The 17461-nt window shown below is 37.6% G+C and overlaps 1 protein-coding gene across 17 annotated transcripts in view; it reads left to right on the forward strand.

The window, feature by feature from the left end:
* EMSY (EMSY transcriptional repressor, BRCA2 interacting) overlaps positions 1-16277 on the forward strand; it is a 76176-nt gene extending 59899 nt beyond the window's left edge. For 9 of the 17 annotated variants that reach the window (XM_045508920.2, XM_045508919.2, XM_045508925.2 and 6 more), the window contains 7 exons: positions 791-955; positions 2625-2780; positions 3815-3856; positions 6200-6351; positions 8273-8836; positions 9805-10305; positions 14152-16277. In XM_045508920.2, coding sequence (XP_045364876.1) covers positions 791-955; positions 2625-2780; positions 3815-3856; positions 6200-6351; positions 8273-8836; positions 9805-10305; positions 14152-14346 — 1775 coding nt within the window. In that variant the 3' untranslated portion in view covers positions 14347-16277. The remainder of the gene's footprint in view (positions 1-790; positions 956-2624; positions 2781-3814; positions 3857-6199; positions 6352-8272; positions 8837-9804; positions 10306-14151) is intronic. The other 8 variants (XM_045508923.2, XM_045508927.2, XM_045508934.2 and 5 more) reach the window with 5 other exon arrangements.
* The last annotated feature ends 1184 nt before the right edge of the window (positions 16278-17461 follow it).

Below are 17461 nucleotides of genomic sequence, written 5' to 3' on the forward strand. Positions count from 1 at the left end.
ACAACAAAAACAAAAATAACATTTCTGTTGTCCTTCATGGTTTATAGAGTTCTTTTACATATATCGTTTCATCTCCTCAGAAATCCTGTGAGGTAGAGAGGTAATCTTATTGCTGCCATTTTAGAAATAATGATACTAAGACCCAAAGAATCAACTTGCTGATAATTGATAGAGCTGACTGTAACCTAAGACCGAATTCCAAATGTTGTATGTGTCCTATTATATCATGCTGCTTCTAGATCATCTATCCGTTTTTGTTTTCAGTGGACAGGATTTCCTTTCCGCGATTCAGCCATCCAATAAGTATTGACTAAATGCTCAGCTTGTAATACAAAACACATTTTCAGGTGCATTGGGGAAAATAAGACTCCTACAGCATTTTGTTCTTACTATACACAAACATGCACTCATCTACACAAATGCACACTTATTTATTATAGCAGTTATAACATTGTATTGTAATTTGTCTCTTTACATGTCTGTCTTCCCAACCAGATTGTGTGCTTCTTAAGCATCCTTGATTATTCCGTGAGCTCCTTTATATCCTCAGTGCCAAATATAGCCTCTGGCACATAGGTACCCAGTCTGTTGAATCAATGAATGAATGAATGAATGAATGAGTGAATACAAACTTGAAAGGCATTATCCCCTCTGGGGGCTTACAGTCTTCTTGGGGAGATAAAGCATGAAGTTTATAGTAAATACAAAGATTTTTTAAAAAACAAATTGGTTTTTTTTTTAAGAGAAACTTTGTTTATAGGGTTTTTTTTTTTTAACTAATGTAAAACAGATTCCCAGCCTGTAGTTCATGTAATTGCTTCCCGGCGTCAGGATTGGTCAGAACATGAGATTGCAATGGAGACTAGCCCCACCATAATTTATCAGGATGTATCCAGTGAATCACAATCAGCTACTTCAACAATCAAAGCTCTATTAGAACTCCAACAGACAACAGGTATGAATTCACATGCTCAACTGAATGAAGCATGTTTTCTCTAGAGATGGGTGTGCTAAAATACTACTATTGTTATATTTTCTTTGTTATTATTTGAGCACATTTCCCCCCTCTGGACTTTTCTATAATCATTGGTGCAGTCTGTTTACTTGTCAGTTCATTAAGATGTGCACAGGAGTGCTAAAGGATAGATTATAGTCAGTAGAAAGGAGAAAAAAAGTGGCAGAACTCTTTCTTCTCTTTCTCCTGCTTCAAATGGACAATCCTGTTGCCTCTTGTCAGCAGAAGGGGGTAGATCTATCAATTCTAAGCACAAGGATAGATGCAGTACAGTTGCCAGTGCTATTCAAGACTAGTAGGAGACAGATTGAAGGGCCCCTGCCATCCTCCTTGATATTGGTGGGGCAGTTTTGTGGTCATAAAACACCGTAAATGGCTTTGTTAGCATTCTAATTTGTTTTAATTTTATCGTCATACTTCTTTGTGTCGTTTAACAACTTGAGCTTCCATGCAGAGCTGTCCTCATTTAACAAGATCGAATCAGTATTTCTAGTTACTAAATATCTTAATAAACTCTAGACAAAACCTATGTTAGTTATACTGACTTCTCTGTTGTATTAGGTCAAAGATTGCCAGAGTATTTTAGGGACTTAGTAGTGATCTCATCCAACCCTTTTCTTTTATGGATAAATAAACTAAGACCTAGAGAGGTTGCCCAGTGAGAGTCCTCATCTTTTGATTCCTAGTTCAGTGCCCTCTCTACTTGTGGGGTGACTTTTGTATTCTTTTGGTTTTGTTTTTCATTCTTTGTTTAAATGATTATCTTGATTTTTTTACATTATATGTTTGGTGAGAATAATCTGAATGATCATTCAGTGGACTTAATTATTGGTACTGTTTGTTGTAACATCCACTCTACACTACCCATAGAATTAGCATTTGATGTAAGTCTTTGGTTAATCTTTCTATTGGTGTTATTTTTGGCCCTAGGGATTTCCTCAGCTCCTTGTCTTTGACATAGTCAGCTATTTCCATTAATGCCTTATAGAGGGAAAAACTGATAAGATAGACAGTAATTCTGTTCATGAAAACCATTCTTGATTCCAGACCATTCCACAGATGTTTTTGCAGGAACAGAGAAGCCATTTTTTCCTAACACTGAAAATGTTTATTCTTTTAAGAATCTTTGAAAATATTGTAACATTTCTTTGGAGATTATCTTGAATGTTTAATAGATCAAATTAAACTGGTTGCTATGTTGTGCTGTTCTGGGTAGGTGTGCCCTAGAGCAAATCATGCTGTGTACTGCTTACTCACCCTTTGTTTTCAGGCTGGTAAACTCAAGAATACCAGGGAGTACCTTGAAGAAGGGTAAAGGAAATGTTCTAAGGGGAGTATGTCAAGGGAAATAGACTCAATTGTTTGGCCTAGTGATAATAGGGGGGATTTTACTTGGATTACATATGAGTTCTTACTAGGCTGCTGGGTATGGTTGCACACGTTGTGCACTCTACAGCCATACATAGCAGTCTGCTCTTTTCAACTCACTGACTCCTTATTCACTGCCCATGTGGCACCCCAGAGGTCTTGTTCGTTAATCCCATGGACAACTCTGGTTTTAGTACTTGTTTGTAATAAAGTTAATTTTTCCCCTGACTTTTTTGTACAGTAAAGGAAAAATTGGAATGTAAACCAAGACAACCCACTATTGACTTGAGTCAAATGGCAGTGCCTATTCAGATGACCCAGGAAAAGAGACATTCTCCTGAGAGTCCATCAATTGCTGTGGTAGAGTCAGAACTAGTTGCTGAATACATCACTACTGGTAGGTGTCCTCTTAAAAAGTAGTATTAAGGTAGGAGAGCTACCTTTCTGGATTTCATGGGATGGTTGTTTGGGGGAGAATATATTTTCTGTATTTTTAGGTCTCTTCTAGTTTGCTCTTGAGAGCAAATTCACATTGTCCTTGGGATTTACCCTGTCTTTAATGAGTAGGGGAAAAAAAATCAATAGGGTTCTTACAAAGTTTGTGAGTAATATAAAACTGCAAGTTGGCCATATATAACATCTGTGAACATAGGGCAGCAGCGGTAGTGAGAGGATAGAATATCTTTTATATAAAAATAAATATTTCTAGGCATCTGAATTTTTTAATTTTGGGAAGGAGGAGGTAGGTCAAGGGAGAAAGAAGGTATAAAAATCAACCTTTTTTTTTTTTAATGTAAAGAAAAAAAACTTTGGAAAACTTTAAATCCCTGTAAATACTTAGGAGTTCTGGTGGAAAGCAAATTAGGTATTTGTTTAAAATGTGGTCTGGCAGCAAAACGTTAATGAGATTTTTGGATGGCGTATATAGAGAAGTGGAGTAGGAAGGATAATAGATTCTTTCTCTCATATTCTGGTGAGACCACACCTGGAATACTGCTTTCTGTTTTGGACACTTCATTACCTCAAGATTTGAAATAGTTCAGAGAGTACTAATGTGAATAATTAGGGGTTAGGAGAGATCACTTATGAGTCAATATGTAAAAAACACCTGTCTTGAGTTTTCTTAAGCAGTGATTAAAAGAGAACACAAAGTTACAAATATCTGAAGGCTGTAAATACCGAAGCAGAAAAGGAGTTCTTTGGCATCATTTTAGGCAATATTATTAAGACTAATCGGTTAAAATTGCTGAAAGGGGAAATCCAATTAAAGATTATGGAAAATCACCTAGCATCTTTCTTTAGAGATATTTAACAAAAGGCAGAGGGCAAGATATTGGGGAAATCAATAATAACCTCTGGGGATAGACTAGATTATCAAACAGTAAATAGATGAAAAGACGTATGATTTCTTCCCTTACTTATCCTTTGCAGAACGCACTGATGAGGGGACAGAGGTTGCTTTTCCCCTTCTAGGTAAGTGGTGTGCATCCATTTGTAGTATAGCTGAAGGTAAAAGATGATTATTTTGGGGGGAACCACTTAAATGGATGCGCTCTACTCTGATCTGGTAGAGGAAAGGTAAGCTCTAAGTGAAAGAAAGACTTTCCTTTTGCAGAATAGAGGGATTTTTTCTCAGAAATGAACAGTTTGACATTGGAAAAATGAGTTGTTTAACAAAATGAGTGACTGTTTTATGGTGTTCATATGGCCCAGTTAAGGTCACTTCAGCTGTTTTCCAAATGCTCATTCTGTGACCCCCCCCCTTCCATAATCTCCTCCCATCGTATCCTTAGCCACACTGAGCTTTTCCTTTGATTTCAAAGCCAGCTTCCTGGCCCTGGCCTTTTGTATTATCCTGCAGTGGATGTTATTTTTCTCTAACTTTCCTGCACTCCGGAGAATTACCATGAAAAGATTTATAGTATCTTGAATGAGGATTATTTTTAAAGGGTTTTAGTTGATCACTTATTTTTAGTTGATCATCTGTTAAACTCATTTCATTTTAAATAACTTTAATGTAATAATTATGAAGACTAGTGTGTGCAGCAGAAGTGTTCCACATACTGTGATAACCTCATCAGAAATTATATTTATTTTTTTATTTATTTTTCAATGTCATTCATTTCTGATGATGCTTCCATCAATAAAAACTTCATTAAGTTGCTTGCTTTAATATTATTAGTATTTTTTTTTCTCCTACTCAGTCATATTGTAAATGATTTCAATATTTGTTGTTTTAATATTAACCTCCCTTATTTTCATTTTGGCTGAGCACATATGGAAGATTTTATTAACTCATATAATTTAAAGTTTACATATAGGGCATTCTGTGAAATACAGTAAGATACTATAGTACATTTATAAAAGAGTACTGGTGATGTTGCCAATAATCTCATATCACATGTAGGCATATGTATAGCAATGACAGAAAAACAGCATTTGTGAATATAGATAGAATGTGTTGTAAAAATAAAGTTTGTATGTATTTCACTGGATAGTTTTAAAGTTCTATAGTTTCAATACATAAGTGGCACTTTTACATTGATTTCTGTGGTGATCATCTTGCCCTTGGGCACTCCACAGTGACTTTTCTAAGGATAGGATCTCTACTACTTGAAATTGTAGATCAAGATATATGAGAATTAGAACTACTGATTATTAAGGGAGTTTTGATATTCTCAAAATCCCTAGCTAATTTTTCAGATTTGTTTTACTCTGTTCCGGATTCAAAAAGTTGATTTCCCAGTAACCATAAGCATTTTTAAAGCTCTATAGAATAAGACTGGTGAGTGTTTATACTGTTTAAAAAGTTGAAATTGAGGCTGATTAAAAATGATAGGTTGGCATCAGTGTAGATACATAGTTTTATATCTGCATGTAAATGTAACTGTAAGTGTATAGGTTACTCCATGGGACCCTTGTAGCAAGAGACTAAGAAGTGGGGTTATTGCCTAAAGTGTACTCTCACTCATTTGTTTCAGATGAGCTAAAATTTGAGAAGATGAAAACACTGACTTTTCTATTCTTTTGTTAACTTTATTTTAGTATTTAATAATTTAAGGATTATTTTCAATTCATTAGTTTGGTCCTCTTCTAAGAAATAAATTTTTATCTCAATAAAAAAACAAAAATAAAACCTCTGAATTTTAGAGGTCAATAACAGGGTTTAAGTGACCTCTTCAATTCACATAGCTGGTTGGTGGCAGATTGGGACAGAATCTAGGTGTGACTCTTGGTTCAGTTCTCTTTCTGCAGTATCATCTTGACCTCTTAACATCTTTAGGAACTGTAAGACTGTGAGACCATGTCACTTCATATAAAGGAATGAATGCTTCTGGTTTTTATATTATATTTGAAACTAGGACCAAGAGATTAAAGAACTTATATTGTCTCACTTTCCTTAAAGATGTTAGTCTGGGATTTGATTGCAGAAACACTCTGGGATTGTGTTGTTACCTTAATGGGGTAAAAGTCATTGGAGATACTCTCCTCACGGAGGGCTATAACTTTAAGAGGTTTTTTCCTCCTTTGTGATAGTAGTTTTCACAGTGCTTCCACATACATTTTTCATCTCATCCTTAGAATAGTTCTGTTACTCCCATTTTACAGATGAGAACACAGAGTCTCAGAGAAGATAAGTGACTTCCTCAGAGTCACACAGCTCATAAATGGGCAGACTCTGGTCTTCTGCTTCCTAGTTCACAGCACTGCACTTTCTGTCTGTGATGCAATCTCACAGACATTTGTTTAAAATGACTACTGGTTACAGATGCTGTATGATTTCTGGAGAAATATCATTACCTCCTCTATTTTCAGTCAGCCATCGCTCCCAGCCCCAGCAGCCCTCCCAGCCCCAGCGGACCCTGCTCCAGCACGTGGCTCAGTCACAGACTGCAACACAGACTTCGGTGGTGGTGAAGTCCATCCCAGCATCTTCCCCTGGAGCAATCACCCACATTATGCAGCAGGTTGTATCTCTTCTTTTTCTTCTTCTTCGACCTTCTGTAACTGCCCCTTTCCTGAAATAAGATTCAGTTTCATCTCCAATCTTAAGAGGGAAAATAATTGAGTTGAAGAGTGTTTGTGTAGTTCTTTCATCTGTGAGAAGTGAGTAGAGGAAATGAAATACCTTAACTCCAGAAAGTAACTAAGAAATAGTATTCTTGGATCTTCTGTGAACTCTTTAACATTTCAGAAGTGTGAGGCTATTTAGATGAATCTATGACATTAGAATTGGTCACTGTTTCTATGTATTTTATTGTTACAGAAGAACTTATCATTGAGGTAAGATTTTCAAATGAAATAGAAGTTGGTTTGTTTAGCTGTTTGTCGCTGGGTTTCTTATTTGCTTTACTTTTTATAATGCAGCCTCATGGGAACATCATAAATAAGTTGACAGATAACTTTTTGACTTCTTTTACTATATGTGACCAATTGAGGAAGAGACTTAATAAGAAGGAGAATGAGTTGATATATAACAGAAAATCTGGTACCAGGGGTAATAGGGAAAAGGAAAAAATATGTTGATAAGTTGGTTTTGTGTCAGATACTGTGCTTTGAGCTTCAAATATCTTAACTTGTTTAATTCTTGCTATGATCCCGCAAGGTGGCTGTATTATCCCTCTTACAAATGAGGAAACTCATGCTCATAGAAGTGAAGTAACTCATTCTGGGTGGCAGAGCTAGGATGTAAATCCAAAACATCCTGCCTCTTTTATAAGTGATGTCATAAATAACATATTTAAGCATGACTTATCATTAGTAGCCACATAAATTATTATCACTTGACTGGTAGTAGTTGACTGTAACTGTAGGCAAATATCGGAAAGACAGTGAAGAAATTTTTGAATTAAAAACCTGTATGTGTTAGGTCATTGTGAGATAGAGGAGGGTTTCAATTAAATCTCATAAAGTTTTAAACTTTAGAGTAGATGTGTAGCATTCAACAAGGTAGTGGGAAAGATGGAGTTGGGGTGGATCTTGTGTCACTGAGGGAAGCCAGATGGCCAGAGGTTTTGCTGGGTGTCAGATCTCAGCCTGGAGTTTGGCTCTTATCTGGCCGTCCTGATGTTGACCCTTCTCAAGACACCCAGACAGGTCAGGCCACTGGCCCTAACCATGTCACTCAGATCGCTGCCTCCTCCCAACACTACTATAGCCAATACCAGGCACATCTCCCTTTCTACTGACAGGAGCCTTCTTGCCCCCTCCCCAGTCTCCTTCCCTCCTGGGAGCCAGGTGTCCGGGGTCCTGTTGCCTAGTGGGCCTGGAATCCAGGCAGAGGGCAGGGAGGGCTGATTCAGAGGACTGTTCACTCAGACCTCAGTGAAGCCTGGCAAAGTGTCTCCACCCTGAGCAGAGAGGCCCTCTGCTGCGGGACTGGGGTGGGCACGGCCCTCAGACAACTCCTCTCTTCTGGACCGTGCTAGACGGGCACACGGCCGAAGTGGGCTGCTCCAAACCTTGGCCTTTCTCTGGACGCCTCACTCCTGGGTTGCTGCGCTCTTTCCTTGGACGGGTGAGCACTTCTGATGACCAGGCCAGAGAGCTATGTCCTGAGCCTGGGAGCCTTTTCTTTTTCTAGTTGGGCTGTGCTTGCAGGGCATCCCTGTTCCTCTTACATACAAGTTCTGGGCCTTCTAGGACTTTTCTTATTGACGTGAGTAGGCTAGTTTTTGCAGTACTTGATGTCTAACAGTTGAAATTATAAGGGTCTCAATCTAAAGCCCTCTTTAGATTTAGAAACCTTGAGGTTTTTTGGTCATAAAGGCGCTCCCTTCTGAAAATTTTTGAATGGTACTCATAATCACGTCTTTTCCAGTTTGAGGAAAATGTAGCAATGTAGGTGTTTTTCTTATTTCATTCTTACTTTGTGCCTTTTTTACTCAGGCATTAAGCAGTCACACTGCTTTTACCAAACACAGCGAGGAACTTGGAACTGAGGAGGGCGAGGTTGAAGAGATGGACACTTTAGACCCTCAGACAGGTCTGTTTTATCGATCTGCCCTGACTCAGTCACAGTCAGCTAAACAGCAGAAACTTAGCCAGCCACAGCTGGAACAGACTCAGCTGCAAGTGAAAACTCTGCAGTGCTTCCAGACTAAACAGAAGCAGACCATCCACCTGCAGGCAGACCAGCTCCAGCACAAACTCCCGCAAATGCCCCAGCTTTCCATCAGGCATCAAAAGCTCACCCCTCTCCAGCAAGAACAAGCACAGCCCAAGCCAGATGCACAGCACACGCAGCATCCCATGGCGGCCAGAGACAGGCCGCTTCCTACCTTAATGGCACAGCCCCCGCAGACTGTAGTACAGGTGCTTGCGGTGAAAACCACGCAGCAGCTCCCTAAACTGCAGCAGGCTCCGAACCAACCAAAAATCTACGTGCAGCCCCAAACCCCCCAGGGCCAAATGCCGCTCCCAGCCTCGTCCGAGAAACAGCCGGCAAGCCAGGTAACGGAATATTGATAGCATGCAAAGTTAAACTTCTCTGTTCACGGAAAAAATGAGAACATCACGACCCTATCGTGATGAGCAGTGCATTCTCCTGGCAAGAGGAAACTCAAAAGCCTCATTACGCTGGTTTTACTTTATCCTGTCAGAAGGTTGACGTTAGGGAAGAAATGCACGCATTAACATAGGAAGAACAAAATAGCGCTCAGAACTTGGTTTCCCAGGCAGTTTTTAATGATGTCACTTCAGCATTGATCAACAGTGCATAGAAACAATATCCCTAAATTATTTTTACTTTTTAAGTATAAAATATTTATGTCCATGCCTATAAACTCTTACTTCTGTGGTATTAATGCAAAGTAAACTACAGTCTTTTAAGGAACCTCATTGAACATCTTTGTAGTTTACATCATCACCATTTGGTTAATTTATCTTCTAGATTTATTTTCTAGATTGCAAAGGAATTATCTGTGGATATTGAAAAGAAAAATTACATTAGGGAAAGTCAGTGGCTTTGGAGTGATGTATGTATGTATGTGTGTATTATAAATACATATATATAGAATATGTTTGTATAAATGTATTTTGAAGCAAAAGATTGGAAAAAAAAACCCTACTTTTTATTTTAAAAAGCTGAAGATCATATGAAATAATTTGAGACGGGTTGAAGGTGTACTATGTGGGGATGTAAATCCCAAAGGAAAACAAGGCTGCTGTGACTTTTTTTTTCCTTTACTGCTATGAACCTTGGCTGGCTGAACAAAGGTTCTTTCAACCCTTCCTCTTTCCCTAGGTTTCTTAAAGTAACCAGATACTTTCCCATCCAACCCTCTTGTTAAAACACCGAGCTTCAAAATGTCTTCCTAGTATACCGCACAAATGTTTCTTTTGCCATATTGTCTGGGGTATTTGATAGGTTTTTTCAAAGAGATGTAGCTGTAACACACACAACCCCAATTTGTTTTCAGGTGGAGCAGCCAATTATAACCCAAGGATCCTCTGTTACAAAGATAACTTTTGAGGGGCGCCAGCCTCCCACAGTTACAAAGATAACTGGTGGCAGTTCTGTGCCTAAGTTGACATCACCAGTTACAAGCATATCTCCCATTCAGGCCTCTGAGAAGACAGCAGTGTCAGACATTTTGAAAATGTCTTTGATGGAAGCTCAGATTGATACAAATGTAGAGCATATAGTAGTGGATCCCCCAAAGAAGGCTCTTGCCACTAGTATGCTCACTGGTGAAGCAGGATCATTACCCTCTACCCATGTGGTGGTGGCAGGGATGGCGAATTCCACTCCCCAGCAACAGAAATGTAGAGAGTCCTGTTCGAGTCCATCTGCTGTTGGCCCTCCCCTAACGACAAGGAAAATCGATGCACCAGGAGTGCCTACGACAGGCCAGTTCATGCGTATTCAGAATGTAGGCCAAAAGAAAGCTGAAGAGAGCCCAGCAGAAATTATCATCCAGGTAAGAACTGGAAGGCACATGAGAAATCTTGGGCATCTTGGGGGTTGTGGGTTTGGCATGTTTTGGGATGTCACAGGAAGAGTCAAGCCAAGATGGCAAAGAAATTATCTCTGAGACAAATTTGGTTAACTACCTACTACAAATATACAAATTTATATTTATTTTCTGGAAGACAGTCCTAGAAAATTGATGGATATTGTCACATAGCACAACTTAGAGGCAATCAGGGCCCTGAGCCATGTGTCCACTTGATTCATAGATGCAAGCCACACTTGCCAGAATTGCCTCAGCAAGTCAGCCTAGAAGATCAACAACTTCCCAGGTCAAACTTCGGGCTCCCCAATCTTTGCTCGAAGGATGTAACTGGATTGTACTCCTGGGGTATAATTGGATTGTACTCCTATTTCAAGTTAATTTCAAGGACCCTTTCCTTGCAAAAACACAGTTCTTGATCTTGATCCAAATTTATGGTTTCAGGACATAAAATCTTAATTAACTGAAATGTCTGGAGAAACACGTTGTAAGAGAATGTTTCTTAGTAATTTAACTTTATATCTAATTTGGGATTAACGGTAAAGCTTTGCTTTTTATTTCAATCATTGTTGTTATTGAAAAATCTTGTTATGGTTACTGTCTTGCCTTGGTAAGTACAGGCTAGTGAACATAATGGATTATTCATTGACAGTAGATCTTCCTGTGCCTCACATTCCCTTCATTCTAAAGCTCATCTGTCATCATGCATAACAGATCCAGACTGAGGAGTTACTGGATGCAGTCTAGCTTGTAGAAGCTGTGTGTTATTTCCCTCTCTCCTTGCAGGGTATCAGGTTGTTTTCTTGACATTTTTCGTTTTTACTTGGAAGATATCAGAGAGCAGCACATTTTAGTTAATTGAGAATTTAGATTTATCGAAATGTGGATAGTCTAGTATTTACCATAGACTCACTGTTGTGTGACTTAGAAGTTCCTGTAGTAAATTTTGCCTTTCCTGTGATGCAGAGGCTTGAGAGAAAGCAAATTGGCCACTATTAATCCAAATACGATATAACTAAGCAAATTGGCCACTATTAACCCAAATACGATATAACTAAGTATATAATGCTTGAATGGAAATAGATCTGCACATTGAATTATTCAAATAATTTGTTCCTTCCTGTAAAAACAAATGTTAGTGAACTAAATAATCCTTGGGCAAAGAAATTAGTTATACTTTTAGTGGTAGCGTCTGCTGGAAAAGGAATAGTTTTCATGGCTTTGCCATTCACTGTGTGACTTTGGGCAAGACTACTTAACCTCACTGTGCCTTAGTTTCCTCATCAGTAAAATGGGAAAAGGAAGCCTACTTTACATGATTGACATAAGGATTACACAAAATTTAGATGAAGCACCTAGCACAGTACCTGGCTTGTAGTGATTGCCCAATGAATAGTAGCTATTACTATCTTTCCTAAAATTTACTGTCACTACTAGGAGTTTAAATTGGTATACTCACTGAATTGAAAACAATTTTGAATAGCTTATTTGGAAATTATTTTCTGTACTTTATGAACAGGGATGAAAATATAATTTGCGTCATGCATCAAGGATGATAGATGATAGCTAACAAGTAGGTCCTCTACATAATACTCAGCTAACGTTTAGCTTGTACCATGTGCTGGGTTGCTGTGTCAGAGGGAAGGGCAGCATAGTGATTAAGAGCCAAGCTTTTGGAGTCAGAAATACCTAGATTTGAATTTCACCTGTACTCATTATCCGTATCATGGCTTTGAGCAACAGAATTAACCTCTGTCCTCAGTTTCAATACGTGTGATGAAATGGAAACAATAACACTTACCTTACAACGTTGTTTTGAGGATTGAGCAAATGTATATAAAGCAACTGATTAAGTGTCTGATATAGAGTAATACTCAATAAAGATATCTCCTGTTATTATAATCATCATTAATATATTATTATAACATTTTCAGGTCTCATTAGTTACCCTTAGCTTTGACCCAAAGTATTGATTTTACTGATTCAGTAAAATACCTATTGGCATGAGTGAAGGAAGTCTGTAGGAGTTCTTTGATTTCCTTGAAAAATGTTTGTAAAAATTCAGCATGTTTGATATTAAATGCTTTGAGTGAAAAGCATTGTTCTTTGTAGACAGATAACCTGTTTCTTTCATTCATTCATTCATTCATTCATGTGTATTATTTAACCTCTGTGTTCTAGGCACTGTGCTAGGTGTGAAGATAGAGGAGTAAACAAAATGAATGTATCTTCTATTTTGAAGGAGCCAATGTATGTGGAATTCCTAGAATTTCAGAACTGCAAAGATCTTTAAAGCATATCTTCTCTAATTATCTTATTTTATACAAGATTAAACTAAAGCTCAAGAAAGTGAAGTAACTTATTCAGAGGTCCACAGCAAGTCAGCCAGAGCTGAACTAAAATCCTGACCCCACATAAGACTTTTTCACAGTGACCAGCTATATGAATCAAGGGTGGGAGGATGAGAGAAGACAAACAAAGAAACAAAAAACTTCACCACCCTAAAGTCAATGCCTAGGCATCTTACTCTATTTTCTTGATAGTATTAAAATTAAATTTGCATCTCCCCCAATAGAAGGTTGTTATGGTTAGTTATATTTTCAAAGTGCTGCTATTCAGCTCTACTCTGGGGTTTTTTATGTTTAAGATACATTATTCATTTGGCAGATAATTTATTTGAGCATCTAATGTGTGCCAGGTACTATTCAAAGCTCTGGGCATCTAGATAGTGAAGATCTGTGCTCTGGTCCATACTCTCTTGGAGCTTAAATTCTAAGGGTGAGAAAAAAGTTAACAAAGAGGTGATAAAGATGAAGAAAATGTAACAATATAATAGAAATTGTGGGTAAGAGATGGGTCTGACCCAGTACTCTGATTTCATGGACATAGAAAGAAGGCCCTGTCAAAGCCTTTTATTCTAAGTGTTTGAGCTAAGATGCAGATGACAAGATGGAGCCAGCCATGTAAAGATTTAGAGGAAGAGTATTCCAGGAAGAGAGGAAGAACTAGAGCAAAGGCCCTGGGGTACACAAGTGAGTTTGGCATAAAGACTGGAGCCATGGTAAGGAGTTTGATTTTATAGCAAGCACAATAGGAAACAATTGTAAAATTTTAAGCAGGGGTATGATGTGAACTGATCTACCTTTTAAGAAGGTATCTAATAAAATTGAGAAAGAAAAATCTGACAAGGCAATATGGCCAAAATATGTATTTATCTATTGGTATTTTTATTGTTTAAAAGGTAGTTCTGTCCTCTCTTATTTTTAATAACGATTGTTACTATGTGACCCAAACTAATAACTTCCCGTTTGAGCTACCAAAGGACTTAAAATATATTGTGGTATCAGTAGATTAATCATTCATCTCGCAAATGATGAGCAAAATCTGATTACATACACGTTTAAAATTTGCTCAGTGACCAAATGAAAATGTGCTCAAAATTCTGTCTCTTGAATAGGCACAGACTTCAGCCTCCTTTGTTAGAAGAGGAACCATCAAGGAGTGGAAAGATCACTTTGAGTGGTAGAGCACTTTGCTTTGAATCCTGGAGTGAACCCTGACCATCTGTGTGACCTTGATTAAGTCACTTACCATCTTCGTTTCCTCATTTGTAAAATGGAAATATTTTCTATACTTCCAATGTTGTTATGGCAGTTTAGTAGAATATCATAGGTGAAAGCATCTAGCACAGTGCCTGGCGTCTAGTAGTTGTCCAATAAATGTCAGTGTCCTTTTTGCCTTCCTTAATTGTTTCCTTCTGTTACTTTTTTTTTTTTTAACCATAAAGCTTCTCTCCTGTGTCTTCTCTTCCAGGCCATTCCCCAGTATGCTATTCCTTGTCACTCCAGCTCCAACGTGGTCGTAGAGCCCAGCGGGCTCCTTGAGCTAAACAACTTCACCAGTCAGCAATTGGATGACGATGAGACAGCAGTGGAGCAGGACATAGACAGTAGCACAGAGGATGGAACCGAACCCAGCCCCTCTCAGAGTTCTGCTGAAAGGTCCTAGTGTTTTGGACACAAGAGTGCACTTTAAAACCTACTTGGTTACCAAGTGTCCAGGGAAGCCCTTGTATTTTGATGTCTGAAGAGAGCACTTTGCCCATGCTTAAGTTGTGGACCCTGAAACAACAGTGTTTCAAGAAGAATTGCTGCAGGAGTAGCATTTTAAAATAAGATAAAACTCACAGGGGAATGTACTTTAAAAAAAAAAAAAAAAAAGAAAGAAAGAAAAAGATGCACATCTACAGTGACATAAGACCTGGTATTCTTTCTCTCTGTTGGACCATGACTGATGGAAAAGTTTGTCTCGCAGTGGAAAGAGACTTTTCCTGTGAATGTTCCTCACCTGGTTTCTACTGAGCAAAACACCATCAAAAAAAAGGGGAATGTGAATAGTTTGTATTTTGAAACTCTGTCAGGAAGTTTTGTTTGTTTTTTTTAATCTTACATGTTTTTGCAAATCCCTGGAAGTGCTGAATTGGTTAACATTTTACATCTGCTCAGTTCTTATTTTATAAAATAGCTAGAGAAATACTGGCATTAAAGAATCCTTGTTGGATGGTGGAAATCAGATCCCTAACCAGTGGGAAGTGCTTTTTGGGTGGCTTGTACATTCTTACCAATTGTATGCTAATTTATTGTGTTTTGTTCCTTTGTGCTCTAGGCAGCACACTTGCCTTCTATTTATTTAAATGTAAACATTTCAAAGCAGGCCATATTTCTTCTGACAAATTTCCTGTAAACCAGGATTGCCTACCCTTTCCACCTCCCACCCTCCCTCTTCTGTAAAACTTACAAGAAAATGTTTCATTGTGAAACAAAGGAAAAGAAACATTTTCTGGCCCAAAGGAAATGTTCAGTTATGTTCAGGAAAACAAATTATTCATATGATACTATTTTAACATTGAAATTGCACATTCATGTTGGACTGAGACTTTGAAAATAACTTTAACATACTTTTGTTTAACCCCCTTTGAAATGTATAAAAAGTTCATTTACAGTTCTAAATGTAATGTTTTTAAGCATTCTACCTTTTTTAGGACACAATTTGTTTAAGCAGTTATGTTTGGGTCTTGTGATCACTGTCTGTCACAAGTAGAATGAAGGGTAAAAGGGTGGGAGGGTAAGAGTCAGTTTTGACAAGTTGTGGCAAAGGAAACTATACTTTTCATTTTTTAAAAAATGTAAATAGAAAAGTTTTTAACGGTTTTATATAGATTTCACTATAAATAAGCATTTTAAGACTGACAAATGTTGAACTGTACATACATGTATCAGCATAACTGCCCAATTTTTTGGTGCTGAAGTACTGTAAGTAGAATTCATCAACAGTCTCCTAATTTTTGCATCTATATCTGGAAAAAAAAACTGTGATCAATAGCTAATAAATTCCCACTCGAGTGACACTGAAGATTTAAACACAAGCATTCACGATATGCGCTGATCTCTGGTAGTGTCGTCATTTCTCCTAGGTGATGATGACTTATACCCATAGATGGAGCTGTTGGATATTATTTTATTGTACAAATTCATGTTTAAAAGACTTTGTGACTGTTTCTAGTTAAGTAATTTTTTTAACCTCTCGGGTCGTAGACTTCTTAATCTGATTATTATGAACTCACACCAAAAAGATACACATGCCAATATACATGTTAGGTTTCGCATACATTTTTAGGTGTTCATGGGCCTCTAAGCGTATACATGTATTCCAGGTTAAGCCCTCTGTTATGGTCAATTCATTACTTACAGATGTAAGTTTTTATAAAATAAAATACCTTTTAAATATTCGTTGATCAGGTAACAAGAACAACCTTGAATAAAGTTATTATGTTCTACTTTTGCATATTCTGGCCCCATAGCACACCTGTGTCCCTTTGAGAATTTAGCCTTAATATGTTTCATTAACTGAAATGGCAAATAAAACTTCCATAGTCTACATTTTTTAAAATTAGTGTTTATTTTAACAAATTATCAAGTGAAGGATTTAATTTTTTTCTCTTAATGTGTTAATTTCAAAGAAAGCATGAATTTTGATTTATTTGACAAATATTAAATAAGCATCTTGTGTGTGCCAGATGCTATTCTAAGCACCAAGTATACCATAGTGAATAAACAGAAAATCCTACCCTTAGGAGTTGACAGACAGCGTTCCCTGCTGTTGAAATGGGCAGAAGGGCTAAGGGAAAGAGGAAACATGAGTGGCTCTTAGGTTTCTCGATTAAGTGGATAGATGATGATGCCATGCTTGGATCTCCAGGCATCCTTTTACTGAAAGTCTTAACATTAGATCTATCAGTATTTCATATGTTTAAGTTCATAAATTAAATGTAAATTTAAGTCATCCCTGTGAAAAATATTCAGCGATTACCAGGCAAATGCTGCAAAATTAATAAAATCCTAATAACTGTTATAGGTAGTGATAAGAAAAATCCATTCGGTTTAAAGTAAACTTTGATAAATGCTTCATACTGCAGAAGCAGTTTATGGTGAACTTTGAGAACTTTAAAAAAAAAATAACAGCTTTATTGAGATTAATTCACCTGCCATACAATTCACCAATTTGAAGTATACAGCTTCAGTGTTTTTTTAGTGTATTCAGAGTTGGGCAGCCATCACTGCAATCAATTTTAGAGTATTTGCATAGCCCCCAAAAGAAACCCATACCCCTTAGTGATCACCCCTGAAACCACCACCACCCCAGCCTTAGGCATCCACTAAACTAATTTCTGTCTCTATGGAGTTGCCTATTCTGGTCACTTCATATAAATGGAATCAGAGAATATGTGGTCTTTTGTGACTGGATTCTTTTGCTTAGTATAGTATTTTCAAGGTTCATTCACGTTGTAGCATGTATCTGCTCAATTCCTTGTTACAGCTCAGTAATAATCCATTGTGTGGATATACCGTATTTTGTCTTTTCATCAGTTGATGGGCATTTGGGATGTTCCCACTTTGGGGCTCTTATGAATAATGCTGCCATGAACATTTGTGTACAAGCTTTACATGTGTTTTCAATTCTCTAGGGTGTATACCTAGGAGTGCAGTTGCTGGGTCATATGGTAAGTATGTTTAAGGATTTGAGGAACTACCAAACTTTTTCACAGTGACAGCACATTTTACAT

Source organism: Camelus bactrianus, chromosome 10 (assembly GCF_048773025.1).
Source record: "Camelus bactrianus isolate YW-2024 breed Bactrian camel chromosome 10, ASM4877302v1, whole genome shotgun sequence".
Lineage (NCBI taxonomy): Eukaryota > Metazoa > Chordata > Mammalia > Artiodactyla > Camelidae > Camelus > Camelus bactrianus.